The 25955-nt window shown below is 44.7% G+C and overlaps 1 protein-coding gene across 3 annotated transcripts in view; it reads left to right on the top strand.

Annotated features, from left to right (window-relative positions):
* The window catches only part of ARMH3 (armadillo like helical domain containing 3), a 227652-nt gene extending 202680 nt beyond the window's left edge, over window positions 1-24972 (top strand). For 2 of the 3 annotated variants that reach the window (XM_038009495.2, XM_038009496.2), the window contains exons 25-26: window positions 20610-20726; window positions 22898-24972. In XM_038009495.2, the coding sequence (XP_037865423.1) occupies window positions 20610-20726; window positions 22898-22990 (210 nt within the window). In that variant the 3' untranslated portion in view covers window positions 22991-24972. Of the gene's footprint in view, window positions 1-20609; window positions 20727-22897 lie in introns of those variants that run through there. The other variant, XM_073019294.1, reaches the window with a different exon arrangement.
* The last annotated feature ends 983 nt before the right edge of the window (window positions 24973-25955 follow it).

Below are 25955 nucleotides of genomic sequence, written 5' to 3'. Positions count from 1 at the left end.
TTCTATGTCTTCTTCCTATTGTCTGGCACTGGTTGGGGAAGAACGCATCTCCGTCATGTCTTTTCTGTTTATTCCTCTGATGATGTGTCTGTTAGCTCTGGAATTTCTCCAGGATCTGTATCTGCAACCTCTTTTATAATTTCCTTGATTTGGCTCTGTTGTAAATCCTGTGAAGTCATGCACAACATCTGGACACAGTTTTCTCCTGAAGAAATTTGTTGTTTTGGACTTGATGACTTTTGTGGCTTTTTCCAATTTTTTTTTTTTTTTTTTAATAGAAACAGGGTCTCACTATGTTGCCCAGGCTGATCTCAAACTCCTGACCTCAAGCCATTCTCCCTCCTCAGCCTCCCAAAATGCTGAGATTACAGCCATTAGACACCACCCCCAGCCTTTCATGGCTTTTTCTTTTTGTTTTTTTTGGAGATGGGGTCTCACTCTGTCACGCAGGCTAGAGCGCATTTACGTGATCACTGCTCACTGTAGCCTTGGTCTCCTGGGCTCAAGTGATCCTCCCACCTCAGCCTCCTGAGGAGCTGGGACCACAGGCATACACTACCACACCCAGCTAGTTTTTTATTTTTTGTAGAGATGGAGTCTCACTATGTTGCCCAGGCTGGCCTTGAACTCCTGGATGCCAGCAGTCCTCCTACCTTGACCTCCCAAAGTGCAGGGATTACAGGTGTGAGCCACTGCAGCTGGCCCATGGCTTTTTCTGTAACAATGATGGCATCGTCAGTGTTGTAATCCTTCCAAATTTTCGTAATATTCTCTCCAATTGCGTTTTCTTCCATAGCATTGACAATCCTTTGCATAGAGTACATATGTAATGAGCCTTAAAGGTCCTTATGACCCTCGGATTTAGATTTAGAGGCTGAATTAGAGACATCTTTGGGGCACCCGTAGTTGGTGCTGAATTCGTGGGGTCATGGGTGGCCAAGGGCATTGTACAGTATCAAACGAACTTTAAAAGGCAGTTCCTTAACTGGCAAGGTACTTTGTGATTTCAGAGAAAAAGAATCAGTGGAACCAATCCAGTAAAAGGGTTTTTGTTGTCCAGGCCTCCTTGTCATATAACAAGAAGACTAGCAGAAGACTAGCAAGATAAAAACTGGTGTTTTTCTTTTCCCTTCAAGACTCAGGCCTTTAAGGTTTATAGATAAGGGCACTCCTCATCATAAACCCAATTGCATTTGCACAAAGCAGGGTTACTGTTCCTGCCTTAAATCCTGGTGGTCAGTTTCCTTCCTTACTAATAAATGTCCTTTGCAGAAATTTTTTTCAGAATAGGGTACTTTTGTCTACAGTGATTTTCTTTGTTCGTTCTGTTTGTTTGTTTTTACAGATAGTGACAGGGTCTTGCTATCTCAGTGATTTTCTTAATGGTGTCTAGAAATTCGTCTGTTGCCTCTTGGTCGGCAGAGGCTGCTTCTCCTGTTATCTTAACATTTTTAAAGCCAAATTTGTTTCAAAATTATCAAACCATCCTTTGCTGATACTAAGTTCCCCAGCTTTAAATTCTTCACCTTCCTATTGCTTTAAGTTGCCATATAATGACTTCACTTTTTCTGTAATCACATTAGAGTCTATAGGTATGCCTTTCTTACAGCAATCCTGCATCCACATAAAAGCTGCATCTTCAATACAAGATAAAAAGGTATTTTGCAAAAAATGCAAGATTTTCATGCCCGCTGACATAGCTGCAGGAATGGCTTCACACATTTCCTTTCCTTTTCTTTCTTTCTTTTTTTTTTTTTTTTTTAACAATTATCCTTACACTAGATTCATTTTTCTTGAAATGGCAAGTGACTGCAGCTGCAGACCTCAGTCTGTGGTACGTATCAAGCAATTCAACCTCCTCTTGTAATGCCGTGACTCCTCTCTGCTTCTTGGGAGCACTTTCAGCATCTCTCATGGCACTTTGTGTGGGTTCCATGGAGTTGTTCAAGTTTTACACTATTGCACTAAATACCATGAAAAATAGAACTGTGAAAGATCTTTTTGTTTGTTTGTTTTTTCCTGAGATGGAGTTTCACTCTTCCTGTCCAGGCTAGAATGCAATCGTGCAATCCCAGCTCTCTGCAACCTCCACCTCCTGGGTTCAAGTGATTCTCCTGCCTCAGCCTCCTAAGTAGCTGAAATTACAGGCAAGTGCCACCACACCTGGCTAATTTCTGTATTTTTAGTAGAGATGGGGTTTCGCCATGTTGGCTAGGCTGGTCTCGAACTCCTGACCTCAGGTGATCTGCCTGCCTCAGCCTCCTAAAGTGCTGGGATTACAGGCGTGAGCCACTGTACCCAACTGAGAAATCACTTTTTACTGCAATACACAATTTATTGGAGAGAGGAACTACTCATGTGGAGATTATTAGCGTCACAGGGCATTTTAAGTGGGTACTCACAGTTGAGCTCACCACAATAGCAACAGGAGATGGCTATGAAAATATTACAGTTGGCCAGGTGCAGTGGCTCATGCCTGTAATCCCAGCACTTTGGGAGGCCGAGGCAGGCAGATCACCTGAGGTCAGGAGTTCAAGACCAGCTTGGCCAACATGGGGAAACCCCATCTCTGTGAAAATTAGCCGGGAGTGGTGGTTCATGCCTGTAATCCCAGCTACTCAGGAGGCTGAGGCAGGAGAATCGCTTGAACCTGGGATGCAGAGGCTGCAGTGAGCCAAGATCATGCCACTGCACTCTACCCTGGGCAACAGAGTGAGACTCTGTCTCAAAAAAGAAAAAAAAAATTACAGTAGTATAGTAGGTACTACAGTTGATTTTATACAGTTATAATTTAATACTGCCTCTTTATATTTGCTTGTATTTCCCACAGCTGCAAATGATGCCATGTATGGTGTGTGTGTGCATGAGTTTTGGTAAATTTTAACTTTTTATAATAGGTTTGTATATATTTTGTGGTAGTAAATGATAAAATATAGTCTCTATGTGTATCTTACATTAAGTATGACATACTTAATGTTTTCTTCCTTTGTTGTTTTGTTTTGTTTTTTTTTTGAGACGGAGTCTCGCACTGTCGCCCAGGCTGGAGTGCAGTGGTGAAATCTCGGCTCACTGCAAGCTCCACCTCCTGAGTTCATGCCATTCTGCTGCCTCAGCCTCTCAAGTAGCTGGGATTACAGGTGCCTGCCACCACGCCCGGCTAATTTTTTGTATTTTTAATAGAGACGAGGTTTCACTGTGTTAGCCAGGATGGTCTCCATCTCCTGACCTCCTGACCTCCTGACCTGATCCGCCTGCCTTGGCCTCCCAAAGGTTTAATTTAATTTGATTTTTTTTTTTTGAGCTGCGTCAGGGCTTTTAATTGAGAGTTTGTAAAGTCCTGATTTTTTTTTTTTTTTTAATTTAAGTTTAGGGTACATGTGCACAACGTGCAGGTTTGTTACATATGTATACATGTGCCATGTTGGTGTGCTGCACCTATTAACTCGTCATTTACATTAGGTATTTCTCCTAATGCTATGCCTTCCCCCTACCCCCACCCTACAACAGACCCTGGGGTGTGATGTTTCCCACCCTATGTCCAGGTGATCTCATTGTTCAATTCCCACCTATGATTGAGAATATGCAGTGTTTGGTTTTCTGTCCTTGCGATAGTTTGCTCAGAATGATGGTTTCCAGCTTCATCCATGTCCCTACAAAGGACATGAACGCATCCTTTTTTGTGGCTGCATAGTATTCCATAGTGTATATGTGCCACATTTTCTTAATCCAGTCTATCATTGATGGACATTTGGGTTGGTTCCAAATCTTTGCTATTGTGAATAGTGTCACAATAAACATACGTGTGCATGTGTCTTTATAGTAGCATGATTGATAATCTTTTGGGTATATACCCAGTAATGGGATCAGTGGGTCAAATGGTATTTCTAGTTCTAGATCCTTGAGGAATCGCCACACTGTCTTCCACAATGGTTGAACTAGTATACACTCCCACCAACAGTGTAAAAGTGTTCCTATTTCTCCACATCCTCTCCAGCATCTGTTGTTTCCTGACTTTTTCATGATCACCATTCCAACTGGTATGAGATGGTATCTCACTGTGGTTTTGATTTGCATTTCTCTGATGGCCAGTGAAGATGAACATTTTTTCATGTGTCTGTTGGTTGCATAAATGTCTTCTTTTGAGAAGTGTCTGTTTTGTTTGTTTTTGTTTTTGTTTTGTTATGTTTGAGACGGAGTCTTGCTCTGTCGCCCAGGCTGGAGTACAGTGGCACGATCTTGGCTCACTGCAACCTCTGCCTCCTGGGTTCAAGCGATTCTCCTGCCTCAGCCTCCTGGGCAGCTGGGACTACAGGCATGTGCCACCACGCCCAGCGAATTTTTATATTTTTAGTAGAGACGGGGTTTCACCATATTGGCCAGGCCAGTCTCGAACTCCTGACCTTGTGATCCAACCTCCTTGGCGGCCCAAAGTGCTGCAATTACAGGTGTGAGCCACTGTGCCTGGCCTTAATTTTGTTTTATTTTTTAAGAGATGGAGTCTCACTGTGTTGCCCAGGCTGGTCTTGAACACCTGGGCTCAAGCAATCCTCTCACCTTGGCCTCCGAAAGTGCTGGGATTTACAGGCATGAGCCACCATGCCAACCAATTTTTTCAAAATTTCTAAGCTACACAATTTGCAAGATTTTTCAAATTGTTCCAAATCTTCAAAAACCTTTCTAATATATATGTATATTTTTAAATTTGCAGATAAGTGGACCCACACAGTTCAAACCCATATTGTTTAGGGTTACCTGTTTGTTCTGTTAGTTACCGAAAGTAGTATGGAAACCTTCAACTTGTAACTAGAGATTTTTCTGTTTCTTCTTTAGCCTATCAATTTTGTTTCATTCAAAGTTTTGAAACTGCATATATGTATGGGTTTATTATGTCTTCATAATGAATAGACCTCTTTATCATTACGAAATTTTGCTCTATATTCCTGATACTATTTCTTGTTTTTAAGTCTCCTTTGTCAGATATTAATATAGCAATTCAACTTTCTTCTATCATTTTACTTTCAACCTGTGTCTTTATATTTTAGGTAGATTATTGTTGCCCAGGCTGGAGTCCAGTGGCGTGATCTTGACTCACTGCAACCTCCACCTCCTGGGTTCAAGCTATTCTCCTGCCTCAGCCTCCCAAGTAGCTGGGATTGGATTACATGCATGCCCCACCATGCCAGGCTAATTTTGTATTTTTAGTAGAGATGGGGGTTTCTCCTTGTTGGTCAGGCTGGTCTCGAACTCCCGACCTCAGTTGATCCACCCACCTCTGCTTCCCAAAGTGCTGGGATTACAGGCATGAGCCACCGTGCCTGGTTTAAATAGGTTTATTTTAGGCAACCTGTATAATTGGCTCTTGATTTTATATCCAATCTGAAAGTCTCTGCCTTTTAATTGGAGTATTACATTTAACTTATTTATGAATATAACTGAATTAAAAACTACCATCTTGCTTCCCCCCATTTTTCCCATCCACTTATTGTTCTTTTTTTTTTTTTTTTTCTTTTTCTGCCCTCTTTTGGTTTTACTGAGGGTTTTTTTTTTATGATTTCATTTTATATCTGCTATTGACATTTTAGCTATCTGTTTTCTTTTTCTCATGGTTGCTATAAGGCTTACAGTATATCTTTAACTTATCACAGTGTACCTTCATGTTATTTATTTTTTTTAGATGGAATGTCACTTTGTCGCCAGGTCTGGAGTACAGTGGTACGATCTTGGCTCACTACGTCTCCCTCTTGGGATCAAGCAGTTCTCCTGCTTCAGTCTCCCCAGTAGCTGGGATTACAGGCATGTGCCATGACGGCCAGCTATTTTGTATTTTCAGTAGAGAGAGGGATTCACCATGTTGGCCAGGCTGGTCTCGAACTTCTGACCTCAAGTGATCTGCCTGTCTTGGCCTTCAAAAATGCTGGGATTGCAGGTGTGAGCCACTGCACCCGGCCATAGTGCACCCTCAAAATAATGTTATATTATTTCACATTACATATGAAAACCTTGTAATAGTGTATTTCCATTTGCCCTATTCTTTCATTGGTACTATTGTTGTCATACATTTTTCTTCTAGGGTTGTTTTAATTTCACAGTACATTATTGTTATTTTTTGCTTCAAAGAGTCAGTTATCTTATTCCTCATTTTTAAATTTGTGTAAAAATAATTTCTGTTTACCCATGTATTTACTATTTCTAATGCTCTTTATTGTTATTTATAGTTATAGGTGATATAAGTTTCCTTCTGCCAAAGAACATCTTTTTTTTTTTTTTTTTTTTTTTTGAGATGGAGTCTCACTCTGTTGCCCAGGCTGGAGTGCAGTGGCACGATCTTGGCTCACTGCAAGCTCCGCCTCTTGGGTTCATGCCATTCTTCTGCCTCAGCCTCCTGAGGAGCTGGGACTACAGGTGCCCGCCATCACAGTGGGCTATTTTTTTTTTTTTTTTTTTTTTTTTTTTTGAGTAGGGATGGGGTTTTGCTGTGTTAGCCAGGATGGTCTCGATCTCCTGACCTTGTGATCTGCCTGCCTCAGCCTCCCAATGTGCTGGGATTACAGGTGTGAGCCAGTGCGCCCGGCGTTTTTGTTTTGTTTTTTTTTTTTTTGAGACAGAGTCTTGCTCTGTTGCCCAGCCTGGAGTGCAGTGGCGCGATCTTCACTCACTGCAACCTCCGCCTCCCGGCTTTAAGCAATTCTTCTGCCTCAGCCTCCCAAGTAGCTAGGATTACAGGCATGTGCTGCTACGCCTGGCTAATTTTTGTATTTGAGTAGAGATGGGGTTTCACCATGTTGGCCAGGCTAGTCTCCAACTCCTGACCTTGTGATCCGCCCACCTCAGCCTCGCAGAGTGCTGGGATTAGAGGTGTGAACCACTGCGCCCAGTCAAGAACATCTTTTTTTTGTTTTGTTTTGTTTTTTTTTTTTTTTGTTTTTTTTTTTTTGAGACGGAGTCTCGCTCTGTCGCCCAGCCTGGAGTGCAGTGGCCGGATCTCAGCTCACTGCAAGCTCCGCCTCCCGGGTTTACGCCATTCTCCTGCCTCAGACTCCCGAGCAGCTGGGACTACAGGCGCCCGCCACCTCGCCCGGCTAGTTTTTTGTATTTTTAGTAGAGACAGGGTTTCACCATGAAGAACATCTTTTAATATCTCTTGTAGTACAGGACTTTCAGCAACACATTCTCTCAGATTGTTTGAAAAGGTCTTTATTTTACTCTCATTTCTGAATGATGTTTTTGCTGGATGTACGATTCTAAGTTAACTATTTTTTTTCCTGTCAGCACAAATATTATTATTACATTGTCTTCTGGCTTACATACTTTCTGGCAAGAAATGTGAATTCTTATTTTTGTTCCTCTGTATATAATGTGTCTTTTTTTCTCTAGCTGCTTTTACTATTCTTCCTTTAACACTAGTTTTATTATGATGTGCCTTATATCTACCATTTTTCTCTTTATTATGTTAATGGGTCTTTAAAATAATTGCTCTTTAAATGTCCTTGTTGCTAACTTCATCATCTCCCTCATTTCTGGGTCTATTTCTATTGACTGCTGTTTCTCTTGGTTATAGGTCACATTTTTCTGCTTCTTGATATGTCTGGTGATTTTTATTGAATTTAAGTGCTGGATTTTGTTGTCTTTCTTTAAATTATATTGGACTGTATTCAGGAAGGCAGATAAAATATTTATGGAGTAGTACAATCCTTCTGACACATCTTTGAAGTCTTCATTTGGGTAAGTTTAAAGTAGCCTTTACTCTAGGGCTAGTTTAGTGCCACTGCTAAGGTGTAACTATTCTGGCATCTTGTTTGAATGCCCTAGGTATTCAACAAGTACTCTTCATTCTGGTTAGTCAAAATTCAAACATCTCCCAGCCCTCTGTGAACTCTGAGAATTGTTCAGCTTACAAATTCTCAGTTAATTTTTGTCTGACCTAGTTGAGTAAGACCCAATATATGCAATCCATATTATTAATATTTAGGAAGAAATTCAGTAGAAACGCTTTGAAAATTTCTGAAGCTCCTTCTCAGCCTATCTCCCTTCTCTTTGATAATCTGCCTCCGGAAACAACTATATGTCTCCTTAGCTCAGCAGGACCTTAAAGTTCTCCTTGTTTTCCTTCTCTTAGGATTCCTGTCCTGCATTGCCTGTTATCCAGTATCTGACAAGAATTGTTTCCCAGTTCTCAGTTACTCTATCAAGTGGAAGTTCTGAACTACTTTAAAATACTGCATACCCTGAGTTGCCCAACTGAATTTTTTGAATTTCACATATTTTTCAGAGAACCTTCCCTTACATTAACTATTCATATATACATATATATAAAATCTCTGCCTACCTCATTCTCGTTCTTTCCTCCTCTTTTTCTCAGTTACTACAGAAGGAAGTCTCAAATGGATATTGGAAATGGTATATATAGTGAACATTTTTATGTCCTTTTTAAGATAATTTTCTAAAACGTTTCTGATATTCCCTTTCCCCATCCTTTCCCCTTTCCCCTTTCCATCTATTATTGGGTCCAAGTTCTAGCCTTAACTAACATTGATCATTTACAAAGGCTCAGCTTTCATGTCTCTCAACAGTAAGGAGAGTTTGAACCTTAAGCTTTTGGGTCTCTAATATTTTATCCTTTTAACTGTCTGCTTGGTCACTGTGTCTCTTTGAGACCCTCCATCTGCCCATGGACGAGAAGGGTAAGCCAATAGCATTTAAAGGAATTTAACAGTCTCCTCTGGGTACTACTTAGCATTGGAGCTCATGAATCTAATTGTTTTCCTTGTTGTCTGAGATACAACTCTTTTGGTTGCTATATGCAAACAAGTGCTAAAAATGGCTCAGCAACTCCTTGAACCTGGCTGCTCAAAGATCACCATGTTTGTCTGCTTAGATTGTTTTGGACAGTTATCTAATAAGTACACTGCACAGTTGAGCTGAATTTATGCAGTTGGAATCCATTGCTACATTGAACATACCTCAGAAGGACATTTCAGAATGGATCAAATGTAATTTCTGAGAAACCATAGCTATAGCTATAGCTTGTATATTTTGAGAGTAAAGTGACATCCTCTCCCATTCATTTCATCTTTTGTACAGGATTTATTTTTTTCAGTGTCAGGTCTGAGCCTTGAAGAAACTGCCTTTCAGGTGATTGCCCTGATGGAGTCTAGGCTGTCAGTGTCAGTCACAGATGTGTCCAAGCTAATGGTTGGTCCTTCCTGCAGCTGCTGTCTCAGGGGTCCTGCTACACTAGTGTAGAATTTTGCGCTCAGAATTAGCTACCACAGTAATGTAAAGAGGAAGAGGTGGTAAACAAAAGAGAAGAGGCCGGGCGTGATGGCTCACGCCTATAATCCCAGCACTTTGGGAGGCCGAGACAGGCGAATCACGAGGTCAGGAGATTGAGACCATCCTGGCTAACATGGTAAAACCCTGTCTCTACTCTAAATACAAAAAATTAGCTGCATGTGGTGGCGGGTGCCTGTAGTCCCAGCTGCTCGGGAGGCTGAGGCAGGAGAATGGCTTGAACCCAGGAGGCGGAGCTTGCAGTGAGCCGAGAGTGCGCCACTGCACTCCAGCCTGGGTGACAGAGCGAGACTCCGTCTCAAAAAAAAAAAAAAGAAAGAAAGAAAAAGATAACAAGCCTTGGGTTCCTTATTTTCCCAGTCTTAGAAGGTGTGACACTATCTCAATCTAGCTACCCATTCACTGATCAGTTAAGCAGCTGACTCCAAACCATACTTAGTGTTACTGGCTCAACCCTCTATATCCTTACATCTGTGGGTGTGCCTGTTGATGGATGCATATTAGCTCCATAAAGGCAAGACTTGGCTCTGAGGGCTTTCGAAGGCTGTCAAAGAGTGCTGAGAACAGTGCTGAAGGTACATCAGGATCTAACTCTAATCTTACCATGTGACCTTGATGAGGGATTCCTTTTTTTTTTGGTTGGGCCTGTGTTACTAAATTAGTCTGCAAACATGTTGACTGTTCGTTGTTTCTTAGGACTCTGTTAGACATTATGAAAATCCATCACACTGAGCCTTCTTCAGAATGCTAAGCATCTAGCTATGAGAGATTTCAGAGAGGAAATCAGTAGTAATGGCATGTTGTTTTTCTAGAAGAGGGCCTGCCACTCTGCCTGCATCCACCTGCTAATGCATGAACCCTAAAGCAGTATATTCTTTCCTCCACAGGAAATCCCTCATTGGGAAACCTGTAGAATGCAAATATCTTCCAGAAAGGGTGGGGACAGCTGAGAGGAATTTTCTTATTTATGGATGGGATTGAAAGGGAAGCTATGGAAATAGGTCACTTTTCCCAATTTCAGGCCCTAAAAAATAGTTATTCATAGTGTCATATCAAGGCAAAGAAAATAATAGTGACAGCTACAGTTCTTAAGTGCTTTCTGTGTGCCATGCACAGAAAGCTTTCAATACATTGTCTTATTTAGTCCTCAGAACCAGCTATATATGATGAAGTTATTAGTATTCCCACTTTAAAGATGAACAAACAGGCTTACCCAGCTCCACCCTGCTGCTAACTGGTGAAGATAGGATATGAGTCCAGGCAGGCTAACTCGAGAGCCATGCTCTTAACCACTATGCCATCTTGATTATCACTAGCTACTAATTGGAACTTTTCAGCACCCAGGTGCAACTAGACCCAACAGTGACCTGCCAAGATCTTTACTTACAGAACATCTTTGCAGTGCTGTGCTTCTTGTTTAGCTTTAATTAATCTTGAATTTGGAAGAATATGGATTTTAGGGAAAGAAGAATTGGCTTTTGCTTCTCCCTCATCAGAATCCCTCTTCTAAGCTGTCCAGCATCTGACTACACTTAACATAATTGTTAGAATGCCGTTGAGAGGCTCTGCTTAGGCTGGTTAAATTGCAAGGTTAGGGACAGACCTTTATTGCTTCTGGGTGAAAAGAGGGCTATTCCTCATTAGGAGACACATAACCAGTTCTGGGAAAGGCCTGGTTTTAGGAAAATAGAGGAAGAATGGGAGGCTAAATTTAGTCCTTTCAGAGGAAATAAACGATAAGACCTTCCATTTCTCTTTCAGTCTCTTGCCCAAGTTTATAGAGCATTTTAGACCCAATAACAAATCCAGAGAAGAGAATTAGGCAATGCCCTGAGTAGGTCATTCTCAATTTTGTAGGAAAAGTTGTCTTCCTTTGAGTTTGAGGAAATTTGCTGGGTATTATAAAGAAGATGACTTCAGCCTTTCTAGCTGACAAATGGTATGTTTGACTTGTGATATTGTCTCTCCATGGATGGTGAGAGGGAGATTTCATTGTGTATTTACCATTAAAAACTGCCTGCAGCTTCTTAGACCTTCCTCTCTCCTCTAATAGTCGATTTGCCAGTGACCAGTGTTGAAGGCCCAAGGTATGCTGAGCACTTTTTTTTTTTTTTTTTTTTTGAAGTGGAGTCTCACTCTGTCGCCAGTCATGATCTTGGCTCACTGCAACCTCACTGAACCTCCTGGGTTCAAGCGATTCCCCTGCCTCAGCCTCCCAAGTAGCTGGGATTACAGGCACATGCCACCACTCCTGGCAGATTTTTGTATTTTTAGTAGAGATGGCGTTTCACTATGTTGGCCAGACTGGTTTTGAACTCCTGACCTCAAGCGGTCTGCCTGCCTCGGCCTTCCAAAGTACTTGCATTACAGGTATGAGCCACTGCACCCAGCCCAGCACTATTTCTTTTAAGGATAAGACAATTATGCTAGGACTAGGAGGTCAGAAAGGTCAGAGCAGTGAACAGTTTAGAAAGGTGGCTTGGGGAGCAAACCTGATTATTCAGTCCTTCTTTTTTTTTTCTGTATACCTGCTTTGTGGTCCAGACTTCTTGCTTCTTGATTCTGTGGGCACCAGGATAGATGTGTCCGAAATCCTGAAACGTCATGAGGAATAAACTCCATTACCCAACTTGCCATTGAACAAACTCATTATTTCTCCATTATCAGCTTGCAGAATAAGTAGTGCCTACCCAGCCCCCTCCACATTATGGGAAAGAGAAGCAAGGGCAGTGTATGGACTTAGCCTGGTGATGCTCTTGTTTGTGTTTTCAGAGTCTGATGACTCAGGCTGTCCTTTCCTGCTTTGTGGAAGAAATGGGTTCAAAAAATCATATTCTCTAGTGAGTAAACAGCTAAAGTAGAATCAAGAATCCAGTGGGACAGATGGATGGAAATTATTATGAAAATCCTATAAAAAACCTTTTTATCTTTTTTTCCTCCTGATTCCATTTTAACTCCTTTATCTGTTTCAAGTCATCCAGAGATTAATTTTTTTATGATTAGGAGTTAGGGTTAAAGCAGAACTGCATGGAAGTGGAACAGAATGATGACAGTCTCTTTGGGAAAATGGAAGATTAGCCTTGAGATAGGAGCATTCGTTGTAGAAGGAATTTATTGAATCTTTTGACACTCTACCCCGAGCCTGAAGACCACAGGATGGCAGAGGCCTGAAAAGCCCAATTAAAGATCAAAGACCTTTGAATTTCAAGCTTTCATCTAAAATGAGTATGGAGTAATCAAAATAGCAGCCAAAATCAGATATTGCTGATAATGAGTTTGGAGTGGTCTATAAAATTTTGTTGGTTTACACCAACTATCAACAGGGTTAAGCGGGGTGTTCAACTGCTAGTATTGAAAATTGTCAAACCCTGGAGCCCTAAGGAGCTGGGTAGTAAACAGCTAAAGTGAGTAAACGGCTATCATTAACGCTCAAACAGCAAATCAAGGCTTCACCAGGTTACTTTCTTAGCTCTCCACAAATCGTACTTCCAAACTTCTTAGGAGAAGCAAGTTTGAATTCCTCGAATCTTTGGTCTCTGAAGACCCAAGTTTAGCCTGTAAACTCAAGAATGTGCCGCAGGTTAGACCAGCCTGCTAGTATAGGAAGAGCACTGGATTGAGAGAAAATTCTGGTATATAATCCCAGTTTTATGACTTTGGGTGATTTCCAATCTTTCTGGACATTTATTTATTCCTCTGTGAAATGAGGGCCATGAACTAGGTAAGTGATTTCAAAGGCTCCTCCCAGAACTATTATTTTTTTCTTTATATATGTTTATATAAATATATAAATATATTTTATATAATTTATTTTATATAAATATATACAAATATATGCATATATTTTTTCACACCTGTGATTCCAGTACTTTGGGAGGCTGAGGTGGAAGAATCACTTGAGCCCAGAAGGTCAAGGGTGCAGTAAGCTGTTATTAAGCCACTGTACCCCAGCCTGGATGACAGTGAGATCTTGTCTCAAAAAAATAATAAAACATAGAGACGGGGTCTCACTCCGTCATCCAGGGCCTGGTCTTGAACTCCTGACCTCAAACAATCCTCCCATCTTGGCCTCCCAAAGTGCTGGGATTATAGGTGTGAGCCACTGTACCTGATCCAGAACTATTATTTCTATGGTTTTGTCCATGTAGTAGCACTTAGCCAAAAAGAGGTATGATAACCGGGTGTGGTGGCTCACGCCTGTATCCCAGCACTTTGGGAGGCCGAGGCAGGCAGATCGCCTGAGGTCAGGAGTTCAAGACCAATGTGACCAACATGGTAAAACCCTGTCTCTACTAAAAGTACAAAAATTAGCCAGGAGTGGTGGCGGGCACCCGTAATCCCAGCTACTTGGGAGGCTGAGGCAGGAGAATCACTTGAACCCAGGAGGTGGAGGTTACAGTGAGCTGAGATCATGCCAGCCAGGGTGACAGAGCGAGACTTCGTCTCAAAGGAAAAAAAAAAGGTATGATTTTCCTTATCGCTATCCTCAGATGCTAGGAATAACTCCAGGCCCTCCTGGCTACCATGTAACAAGCTGATTCATCTTATTCGGATACATCATACACTTTTTCTTTTTTCCCCTCCCTCACATCAGATACTTCCATTTTTCTATTTTCATTGTTTCTATTTGTTTCCATCTCAACAGCCTTCATCCATTTGGCACCTTCTATTTGCTAGGCCCTATCATTTATTTTTTATATTTATTTTGTGTACTATCTCTAATCTTCATAATGTTATAAGAAGATAGTATTATGACCACTTCACCATTAAGGAAACTAAAACCCAGGTCAAAATCATATAACTAGTAAATGATGGTTCAAAATTTGAACCTAGGTTTCTGATTTTGTAGCCTCTTTATTCCCCACTACCATCCTGTTAGGTTCCTGGTTTATTTTCTATTCTGTAAGAAGTCTCTGTAAGCTTCTCTGTTAGTATCTTGTGGTCTCAGCCTCATCTGGCAGCCTGGCCCCTAGGAAAGACCATACATGTTGCCCTGGTTGGGAGAGGGCTGGTGGCAGCTTCCCATGTTTTCCCCAGACAGGTTAAACTGTAAATGTCAGCTTAAATTGAGAAGAAACTAATGAACACAAGTTTGCTGCCAGGTCACATCCTATTATTTAGTCGTCCTCTCACTGTTATTCTGCTGGGAATTCAGGTCAACAGAGATTCGAAACTGAGTAATTTTTCAGGCACAAGGCAAAGCCCTCTGGCATTGAGACTGAATAGCCATTGCCAGGAACTTTTCGACGTTGGCGATTCTTGTTTTGCCACTGCTATCTTCAGGGTAGAAATTATTTTGTGTTTCAAAGGCCTTGCTGAAATAAATGGAGCACAGGCTACTGAATAGTCTGTGAGGAATGCATATTATGTGTGCTAAGGTGTGTATGTGTCTGAAACCTTGTCAACAATTTCGAACTAACCTTGTGCACTAGGATCTCATCTACTTCCTGTCTTGAAGACATCCTGATCCTGATGTAGCCAACAGCCTCACAACCTGTATCATGCAAAGCCAGCCCTCTCTGTTTAGTTTTTCTTTAGTATAACCTGTGTCACTTTGCACTACCAAAGTTATCCTGGCCATTGTCTGAGTTCTGGCTGATGCCTTGCTAGTTACACTGAGAATGGTGAGGTCATTGTGAGAGGCTTGCTTTCATATTGCATAGACAATGTTAGCCTGGTGCAGTGGCTCATGCCTGTTATCCCAGCACTTTGGAAGGCTGAGGTGGGTGGATCATGAGGTCAGGAGTTCGAGAGCAGCTTGGCCAAAATAGTGAAACCCCATCTCTACTAAAAATAACAAAAAAAAGTAGCCAGCATGGTGGTGCGCACCTATAATCCCAGCTACTCAGGAGGCTGAGGCAGGATAATTGCTTGAACATGGGAGGCAGAGGTTGCAGTGAGCCGAGATCGCACCTTTGCACTCCAGCCTGGGTGACAGAGTGAGACTCTGTCTCAAAAAAAAAAAAAAAAGAATAATAGACAATGTTGTTTTCTCTTCACCAGAATCTGCCATAGGCTGAATGAAGAAGCATGAGGCCCTAGCCCCTGGCTTATGGTTAGAACTATCTTGAGACAGCCATAACTCCAAATGCTCCTTGTCACCAGAAAATCTTTCATTATAAAATTAGTAACCATTACTGACTATTGATTATGTGCCAGGCATTGTATAATCATTATCTCATGTTATCCTCACATCAGCCTTACAAGATGTAGATGCTGTTGTCTTCATTTTATAGATACTGAAAACTGAGGCTCAAAGAGATTAAGAAACTTGCATAAATTTATTTTGCTAATTAGTGGTTGACTGGGAACTAAAACGTAGGTCTCTGACCTCAATCCTATGTTCTTGATGACTTCGCTGTCCTCCCAGGCCCCTTACCTCCAGAGACTTCAGGGGCAGATGTTTAGGCCCTCCCAAACATTGCCCGCTTTGTTTTCCCCTCACTTAAGTTGAGGCAAAGTGTTTTGAGGCAAAGAAGAGGGCATGAGATCTTTGAGTCCATTTTTGTATCCCTTGTCTTCCACTTGAACCCAGAAGATGTTCCTTTGTGGTGAAGAATCACTTATGCACATAGAATCTTTGGGACAGTTTGAAATAGGCAGGTACTTCCTGGACTGTGAAAGTAGTTACTTTTGAGTCATAGGAGCTGTCTAGGTAGCTGTGTAGCCATTGGGATGACAGTGTTTCCATCAATTGTATGTTGTTTAAAACTTTTATTCAGGAACTTAAAAACTTTTATTCCCATGTCATTTTAGGAAGGTGAGTTCAAGTTCCATTTTACAGAGAAAAGGGCTGAGACTCCCAGAGGCTAGATGAATTGTCTAAAGTCCCATAATAAGAGGCTAGGTGAATTGTCTGAAGTCCCATAACAAGAGTAGAACTCCTAGCTCAGTTAATTTTCTTTCTTTTCTTTTTTCTTTTCTTTTCCTTCCTTTCTTTCTTTCTCTCTCTCTTTCTCTCTCTTTCTTTTTCTCTCTCTCTTTCTCTCTCTCTGTTTCTTTCTTTCTTTTTCTCTTTCTCTTTCTCTTTCTTTCTGTCTCTTTCTCTCTCTTTCTTTCTGTCTCTCTCTCTCTCTCTCTCTTCTTTCTTCTTTCTTTTTGAGACAGAATCGCACTCTGTCACCCAGGCTGGAGTGCAGTGGCATGATCTCAGCTCACTACAACCTCCGCCTCCCGGGTTCAAGTGATTCTCCTGCCTCAGCCTCCCAAGTAGCTGGGATTACAGGCACCTACCACTGTCCCCAGCTAATTTTTGTATTTTTAGTAGAGACAGGGTTTCACCATCTTGGTCAGGCTGGTCTCGATCTCCTAATCTCGTGATCCATCCACCTCGACCTCCCAAAGTGCTGGGATTACAGGCGTGAGCCACCGTGCCTGGCCAGCTCAGTTAACTTTCTGTCAGGCTGTTGCCAAGACTCAACTCTCCGTCTCCTAAGGGTCATAAGTGGTGGTGTGAGGATTCCTTGGAGAGCATGTGACCTGTAGGTGACTTACGGGCTTTGAGGCTACCTTGAGCTGAGGTGGCTGGCATGATTCTAGGAAGCCCACAAGCCCAACGGCCGATGAAAGAAGGTAGCCTTGTGCTTGCGGGGGCGTAGACTGTTACCTGATGGATTGGAAAGGGATTTCAACCTGAGAGGGACCTTTAGAGTTGCCAGGAAGCAGATACTGAGGCTGCAAATTGTGGTAAAGCCTCAGGTCTTTAGGCAGAGGCTCTGGGAGATGGCTCTCTGCCTAAGTGTGGCCCTCACCATGTCCCAGGCCAGTGCTGAGACTCAAATGAGACATGTTCCTTAAGTCTGAAACTACAGAAAGCAAAGTCCCAGGCTAGGCAAGTACCTGCTAGTGTTCTGAAGTCTTGGATGGGTTGGAGCCCAGACCTGAGCCTAGAATATCTTTTTCCCTTGGGAGTAAAAAAAAAAGTGACAAGGGCAGGAGACAGCAGAGACTAGATGAACTGACAGGCAACTTTCCTTGGGTATAAGAGGAAGAAAGGAAGTAAGCCCACAAGAAAGGGCCAGGGAAGGCCGGGCGCCGTGGCTCACGCCTGTAATCCCAGCACTTTGGGAAGCCGAGGCAGGTGGATCACCTGAGGTCAGGAGTTGGAGACCAGCCTAGCCAATACCATAAAACCCGTCTCTACTAAAAATACAAGAAAAAAAAAAAAAAAAAAAAAGGCCGGGCGTAGTGGTAGGTGCCTGTAATCCCAGCTACTCAGGAGGCTTAGGCAGGAGAATCGCTTGAACCTGTGAGGTGGAGTCTGCAGTGAGCCAAGATTGCACCATTGCACTCCAGTCTGGGCGACAAGAGCAAGACTCTGTCTCAAAAAAAGAAAAAAAAAAGGAAGGGCCAGGGAAGGGGGAGGTGGCAACAGACAGTGTCTGGACAAGAGGAGAGCTGAGATCACGAGCACCGTAAGTCGAGCCAGGCTTCTGGTTTTCTTTTCTTTTTTTTTCTTTTTTTTTTTTTTTGAGACAAGGTCTCACTCTGTCATCCACGCAGGAGTACAGTGGCGCGATCTCAGATCATGGCATCCTCCACCTCCCGGGTTTCAAGCTATTATCCTGCCTCAGCTTCCCAAGTTGCTGGAATTACAGGTGTGCACCACCACTAATATTTTTATTTTTAGTACAGACGGGGTTTCACCATGTTGGCCAAGCTGGATCTTGAACTCCTGACTTCAGGTGATCTGCCTGCCTCGGCCCCCCAAAGTGCTGGGATTACAGGCGTGAGCCACCACGTCCGGCTGCTTCTGGTTTTCTTCCAAGGAGCTAGTAGCTCAGGGACCTTATCTGCTCTCACCTCCCTGTAACAAACTAAACTAAACCATGCTGGCAGAAGCCAGATTTATTGGGATAGGAAGAAATCACTCTTCTAAGTGAGACCTTAGACCTTCTCCCCTGCCCTGGCAAGAGGAGAAAGTCCAGGTGATCAAAGCAGCCTTACCTGCAGCCTGAGGCTCTCAGGATGTAGTCAAAAGGTACAACCATCTCTTCACATGCAGTAACTTCTTTCGCAGAAATTGACTTTAGCATGACGTTTGTCCTTTGGCACTTGATACCCCTCAGGAAAGGCTGAGTCCAAGTTGCTGGGTCTTAAGCATAGATGAAGCTCCCCAGATTTCAGGGCATAGGAAAACATGTATTATTCTATTCTGCCTGGTTCCTAGGGGCTGATTCCATCTTAGAGGAATTTTGCCTTTTTCTGGGCTTGAGCCATTCACTTCTGAGCCAAGACCTTGGCTGCAGATATTCCAGCCATGAGTCCAGCCCACGTGCATGAGAGGACCAGATTACTTTGTGGGTGACTGCTGTTGCTGGGTACCAGTCCTCCTGCCTACAGAACTGACAAATGGAATGAGAAGCAGAGGAACCAGCCTATACTTCAGTCTATGGGACACACCAGGCAGAATGATCTTGTAGAACTGGGTGTCTGAAGGGAAGAAAACTGGGCCAGACCTTTGCCCTAGCTGTTCCTTCCTTCCCAAACCAAATTCGGTAACTCTCCCATAGGGACACAAGCCTTCCCTGTGCCCTCCAGCCCTTCTCTCTCCTCAGGAATTTTTGGCAGCCAGAGTGTTTGCCACCAAGTGAAGTCTGCCTGGCACAAATTTGGACTGGTACAGGGAGCAGTGCAGAGGCACCTTTGGGCCCCTCAGGAGCCTGTCCTCCATCCTGACTCTGGCTTATTTCGTCTTCCCAACTCCCCACCCCCTTCTATCAGAGCTGTGTGTTCCTTGTCACTCACTAATTCCTCCAAGCTCCCTACTGAGCAGGGAGCGCTCCACAATGCCATAGGCTTTCCTCCAGGTCAGATCAAGTTCACTCTGATGATCAGAGTGAATGATCATCCCCTCTCCTGGTCTCCCCTTTCTTCCTAGCTCAGTTCTTCTGATTTGATGTGTAGTGCCTCTCCCTCAACTGCCCCTGCCTTTGATTCATGATCTTATAAGCTGAAGTCACATCTGGCCTGGTTATGAACAGTCCCTTCTTTCTGTAACCACAGATATTCAAGGTTCCTGGAGTCAGTGGAAGTCTGAGTCCTCCCCACATAGAAAATCAGAGAGGTGTTGTGGGAGGAAAACCCCACAGAACAAAGGCTCTAGCTTAGTCTTGAAAGCATACCCTATACCCAAAGGCTGGGATGCCCTGAAGTTCAGTCCAGGCACTGGATAAGAAGACTGAGTTGGCACTGAGCAATGAAAACAAGTAGCAGATGGTGCTGAGGAACATCCCAAGACTGAAGAAATGTGGTTCCCAGAATGGGAGAAGGAAGGAGACATTGGCAAAGTCTTACTCAGCAACTGTGACAACCTGGCCAGGGAAAGCTTCAGGATAAGGCTGAGAGCACATTTGTGGTGTCAGGGATACTGGTAAGCTGAGATGCTTACTGTTCTATAACCTCTTCTCATGCTCTTTTACCATACTCAGAGTAAACAGACTTGGTGGCCAGGCTGGGCTGTTCAGGAAAGGCAGGGAATAGAAGAGATTAGAAAGTCGCGGTGATTGCAGTGGCTCAAGCCTGTAATCCCTGCACTTTTGGAAGTCAAGGCTGGTGGATCACCTGAGGTCAGGAGTTAGAAACCAGCTTGGCCAACATGGAGAAATCCCGTCTCTACTAAAAATACAAAAATTAGCGGGGCATGATGACACACACCTGTAATCCCAACTACTCAGGAGGTTGAGGCATGAGAATTACTTGAACCCAGGAGGCAGAGGTTGCAGCGAGCCGAGATTGTACCACTGCACTCCAGCCTGGGCGATAAGAGTGAGGCTGTGTCTCAAAAAGAAAAAAAAAAAAGAGAGAGAGAGATTAGAAAGTTGGCCAGGCTCGGTGGCTCACACCTGTAATCCCAGCACTTTGGGAGGCCAGCGTGGGTTGATCACCTGAGGTCAGGAGTTCGAGACCAGCCTGGCCAACATGGTGAAACCCCGTCTCTCCTAAAACATATAAAAATTAGCCAGCTGTGGTGGTGTGTCCCTGTAGTCCCAGCTACTTGGGAGGCTGAGGCAAGAGAATCGCTTGAACCTGGGAGGCTGAGGTTGTAGTGAACTGAGATCACACCACTGTACTCCAGCCTGAGCGACAGAGCGAGACTGAGTCTCAAAAAAAAAAAGAGAGAGAGAGAGAGAAAGTGGTCCTAGAAACCTGAGGCATCGTTTCCTATAGCCAGGCTATTTTCTGGAAGATAAGTAATGAGCAAGGTTTCTTGGGGGTGTTGTCACAGACCAAACCCAAACCAGTAGATCAGCAGCGTGGAGCTAAGGGATGTGGGATTTGCATGGCCTAAGCCCTGCCTGGCTCTTGATGTCCCCCAGGTGCTGGAGGTGGTGAGAGCCAACTATGACACACTCACACTGAAGCTGCAGGACGGCCTGGACCAGTATGAGCGCTACTCAGAGCAGCACAAGGAAGCTGCCTTCTTCAAAGAGCTGGTAAGTGCCCTACTGCCTCTGCCTGTATCTTAAGGGCCCACCCCCAGCCACTGGGTTCTACTGTGCAGATGGGCTTCTAGGGGACAACTGCGGTTTGCTAAGGGCAGATAAAACAAGACTTGAGGGGTCTGCTGGGATGGGGTATGCAACTTCTCTCCGCCACTGTACCAGGCAGTAAGAGAAGATGCTATTTGAGGTGGTGTTGCCTACTTCTCCTCTGCAGCCATGGAGACAGCCCTTGCACAGCTCCAGCTGGGCCTGGGGTTTGATGTGTGTTCCCAGGGGCAGATCTAGCTCATTATTCCTTAACCTGTCCTCAGGGCAACTAATAAGAGTAATTGATTCTTCCCCTTCTTATGGAATTACTTCTTCCCAAACTCCTAACTGGCCACTGGTCTGAGTCCCCTCCCAATCTAGTTCTCCAGTCTCCGCTCCCTGCTTTCCAATCACTCAGCTTCCTGCAGCCCCAACCCTTGGGCACTTGGAGCCATGAGAATTTGCTGTGCCTCCTACTTAACTTCCCAGTCAGTGTCTCCACAGAGCTAGCCCTATTGATGGTCCCTTTCCTGCCCTGTACTCTGAGCCGTTCTCAAGAAAAACTCAGCCTCCCTGCAGTCCTGTCACCCTACCAGCTTGGTTTTACACAAACATCCTGGCTGGGAACCGAGACCAGGACATGCAGGCCTCTGTACCCACTTTCCCTATCCTTAGACCTCCCTCTGCTGGGGCTGAACTTGCATCAGCTCAGCTTTTACTTACCCCATGCCAAGTGTGTGGTAAAGGCACTGCATTTTAGATCATTTGTCTTGTGCTAAACATAGCCCAACTCTGTTCCTGACATGACATTCCTCAGGATTTTGGACTTCCAAAGGGTCAGGAAAACATGTTCTGGGGTGAGTTCGTTTGGAACACAGAAATCATTACTGTAAAGTGATAGCAGAGTAGAGCATTTTTATGGAATGGTTGGCAAGTCTTTAAGTTGATGTGGAGGAAGTACTGGGAGCCAGTGGTTAACAGAGAGCAATCTGTGAGGAGCTGGAGAGGGTTACAGGAGTGGTGTCTTGAGGCTCTGAGACACTCACCATGGCCTTACTCATTTCTGCTCATATTCGTTCCCCTAGCACAGGGGAGCAAAGAGGGTCTGGTCCAGTTTGGAGCTAATGAGCTCAAATTTCCTGCTGTTTGCCATGCTGCCCTTTCTTCTGCTTCCTTCCTGACGACTTCATTAAGTTTCCTATAGCATAGCAGAAATTGAAGGAAAGCTTCTGAGACTTTGGGGCCCAGGAGGACACACTGTCCTTCTCCCTCCCTTTTTGTTTCTCAGGCAACCTACACAGCTATTTCCTATGGGAAAATCTCCTTGAAGAGTCTGCCAGATTCCTCTTGGAACCCTCTCAGAGTAGGGACTTGGGCCCTCTGACCCTTTCTCTACAGGCTTTTCCCAGGCTGACCCAGGCAACACTTCGTTCAGGGTTCTGTGGGTAGAGAGTACGTGAGGTGAGCAGTGGGCACACGGCAAGGATACGCCCCAGGCTTTCCTCTCGAGTGGGCAGGCATCTTAGAAGGAGTACTATAGGAGTTAAGAACACTTGGCCCTGCTCCCAAGCTGGGACTCACTAGCAGTGTCACCTGGCCCTGGCCATTGAAATTGGCCTCCTTGGATCTTACCCTTACCATCTATGCCAGAAAAGGACTGCATCTCTAAACACTCCTGCCAACCTGAAAATGTAGATAAATCCAAAGGGAGAGTGAAGAGACTAGAAACACATCTAAAGAGAGGTGGTACTAGAGCATGAATCCTCTGGCCTCAGTTTCTCCTCCTCCATCAGATCACTGAGCAGCCCAGTCCCCCTTCTGCATAGCCAAAGCAGGAACAGAGGCCAGCCTCAGCCCTCCTTTCTTGTCTGTGCCTGATTCTACCTCCCTGGGAGCCCAGATGTTGTTCTCACATCCTCTAGAGTTCCTGTCAGCCCCTCTTCTCTCCTTCCCTGCTGTCAAGGAACTGTTTGCTCATTTGCCTGCAGGGATAATAGCTATTAAGGGTTCATTTCCTAAGAGAGAGACTTCTAGTGACCCGTGTAGCAGGCACTGTCCTCTCCCATTTGGAACTGACTCTCTCCTGTTTTCTCTCTGGCTGTGCCCTCCCACCTTCCCCACCTACCCTTTCCCAGGTTCGATCCATTAGCACCAACGTCCGGAGAAACCTGGCCTTCCATACACTCAGCCAAGAAGTCCTGCTCAAGGAGTTCTCCACTATCTCCTGAGGCCACGCCTAACTGAGCAGCCTCTGACTGCCCTTACCCATGAGGATCATGGGCTGGAGGGGGAGTGAGGGGAGAGGGGGCTGCCCCCGAGGTTGCAGAGAAACACAGATACCAAGTTCTCTTGGTGAAGACTACACTTCAGTGGAGCTCGGGCAGCAGGGGCAAGAGGGTCAAGCCAGGGATAATCTTATTTGGGGAGGAATGGGTGGGCACAGTGGGGAGAGGCCTCCAGGAATATGGGGACTTCCAGAGTGGGCTCCCTAACAGCCCCTTACATTTCCAATCTTGAGGTTACAAGCTGTAGCTACTGACTAATTCTCGGGAGCTGGTGAGGCAAGCCTCAGGGTAATGCCAGCACCCTGAGTCAGTGGCTCTGCTCGGCTTCTGAAAACAGATGAACTCTCAGATACAGCTGGAGCTACATCCTGCTTCCTTTGGGCCTGGGGCTGTGCTTGGCTTGAAATCTATGTCCCCTGCCCCCACTGGCACTTTGTCCAGTCATCAGGACCCTTGGCTCAGATTTAGGGTAGGGTAGGAATGGGGTACCTTTCTCCTTTTTTTTTTTTTTTTTTTTTTTTGAGATGGAGTCTCCCTCTGTCACCCAGGCTGGAGTGCAGTGGTGTGATCTCAGCCTTACTGCAGCCTTCGCTTCCTGGGTTCAAGCGATTCTCCTGCCTCAGCCTCCTGAGTAGCTGGGACTACAGGAGTGTGCGCCATGCCCAGCTAATTTTTTGTATTTTTAGTAGAGATGGGGTTTCACCATGTTACCCAGGATGGTCTCAATATCCTGAGTTCATGATCCACCCACCTCAGCCTCCCAAAGTGCTGGGAGCCTAGATGTTCTTCTCACATCCTCTAGAGTTTGTTCCTGTTAGCCACCGTGACATGACCACCGTGCCCGGCCAGTTTTCCTATTTTCTGAATTCAGAGTTGACTCCTCTGGGAAACTGGAGATGAGAATCTGCCCAGTGCTCTGCTCTCTGGCCACTGCCTTTTGAATTTTAGTGTTGGCACTAGGAGTACCGTTATCTTTCCCCTCCTTCTGACCCATTTGACCCATCAGCACAATAGGGTCACAACCTTAACTTTTCGTTTCTAATCTCATTTACTCTGTCTTTAGGGTATGTATGAAATAAACATTGACAGGTTTTCTGGAACCCTCAAGGTGCCTACTTTGCTGGTTCCCTTTCCAGCAGCTCCCCTGCCTCCCTAGCCCCCCCTCCTCTGGCAGCCTCTCCTGCCTCTGCTAAGCTCCCCTCCACGTGTTCCACCCCCTTACCCTGCTGTTGTTTACATCCAACCTGCCTGAGAATTTCCTCTGGGGAGGAATCTGTTCCTGTCATGGTCTAGTGCCTGGGAGGGAGAGAACTTTCTGGGGGTAGGGTGCCCTCCATCTGAAACAGGCCAGGTGAGCATCATGCATAAGGCCTCTATTCTGTCCACTCAGATTCTGGGTGGGGCCACAGGCAAATCTGACTTTTGGGGAGTTGGCTTGTGCTTCCTCCCTTGGATAGCTTCCATGGAATCTCTATAGGCTTTCCCCACAGCTGCCTCTGAAATAGCTGCTGCTTCGAGATCCTCCCTTTTTAAAGCACTTTCTAAAGCCCTCAGGATGGTGGGAGCAAACAGCACCGGTATATTCTAGGAATAAGTGGAGGAATTCAGCAGTGAGAGCATGTCTGGGACCACCTGGGCTGCTGTCCATTTAACCTAAAATCTGTTTGGGTTACTTGCCCTCCCTGGCAACCAGAGTTCTGACTCTAACATTAAGCAGCTATGCGCTAGTTCCAGAGAATCCACTAACAGGCTGCCATGTGTAGATGTAGGTTCTTAAGAGATCACAGGCTGGGTCATCTGATCACTGAATGGATAGCTCAGCCTGGGACATTTAGTATTTTCCCTGGTGATAAACCCCCAAAGCAGCTGGATCTGAAGCTGGTGGCAAGTTGAAATTATTAAAAATTGATTTGTGTGGGACTGTCTTTAGTGTTGCCTTTTTTTTTTCTTAATCTCTGTTGCCCAGACTCATTCCTCAAACATAGAGGTAAGGTAATCTCCTAGGTGTTGCTCCCATCTGGCTAGGGGACCCCTACCCACCCTTGTGAACTCTCCTCCTTCCTCTGAGTCTCCTGGCCCTAGTAGAGGCCAGTTGGGTTCACAGAGCTGTAACCTCCCTTGCCCTCTGGGTAGAAGGAGGGAGAAGGGAGTTAGTTCCCTTATCTCCAAACATAGTGGTATTGAGGAGGCAAGCCAACCCATTTGGCCAGTTCTGGATTCCTGCCAGCCTTTCCTCCAAGTGAATAAGGATGAGTCAAGGGCATGGGGCACTAAGCAGAGGGCTCCTTGCCCTCCATTGTAAAGGCCCTTCTCTTTACCAGTTTATTCACATATACCTATTCCAAGAACTCCAAATGAGAGTGTCCATTCTCTCCTGGAAAACAACCTCAACAGGAGCTGCCCAAGCACTTTCTATGCCCAGCTTCTATGCCAGGTCTGTGGAGGCTCCTCCAGAGCCAAGGGAGAGCCAATCGCAGGGCACTGCTCCTAAAGACAATCTTACCCTCAGCCACTTGTCCCCCTCTTAGGCTGGAACTCCCACCACAATTCCTGCTGGATTGATTAAATCAAGTGGTTAGAAATTAAAGCTAATTGAAGAAATTAAGTGTGCTTGAGTCACTTTAAAGTTTTTGGTCTTAACAGGTCACTCCTTCAGACCCACCAGACAAGGGCCGCTCATCCTCATAGCAAGGGGTTGGGGGGCTTTTGGGTGCGGAGCCCAGAAGCATCCTGAGGAAGGGCAGACCTGTGGAGCTCAAACATTCAGGATCCATTCCTGGGAGATGAGGGAGCCCAGCTTCTGTGCTAGCCCTGCCTTTGGAAAAGGAGCTAATCTTAAAGAAGGGGTTTCATAACAAGGGCATTTCTTTCCTACTGTATATCTGGACTTGGATCCCCAAACCTGTCA

The sequence above is a fragment of the Chlorocebus sabaeus genome, chromosome 9 (assembly GCF_047675955.1).
Source record: "Chlorocebus sabaeus isolate Y175 chromosome 9, mChlSab1.0.hap1, whole genome shotgun sequence".
NCBI lineage: Eukaryota > Metazoa > Chordata > Mammalia > Primates > Cercopithecidae > Chlorocebus > Chlorocebus sabaeus.
This window is presented reverse-complemented; position numbering and strand designations above follow the sequence as displayed.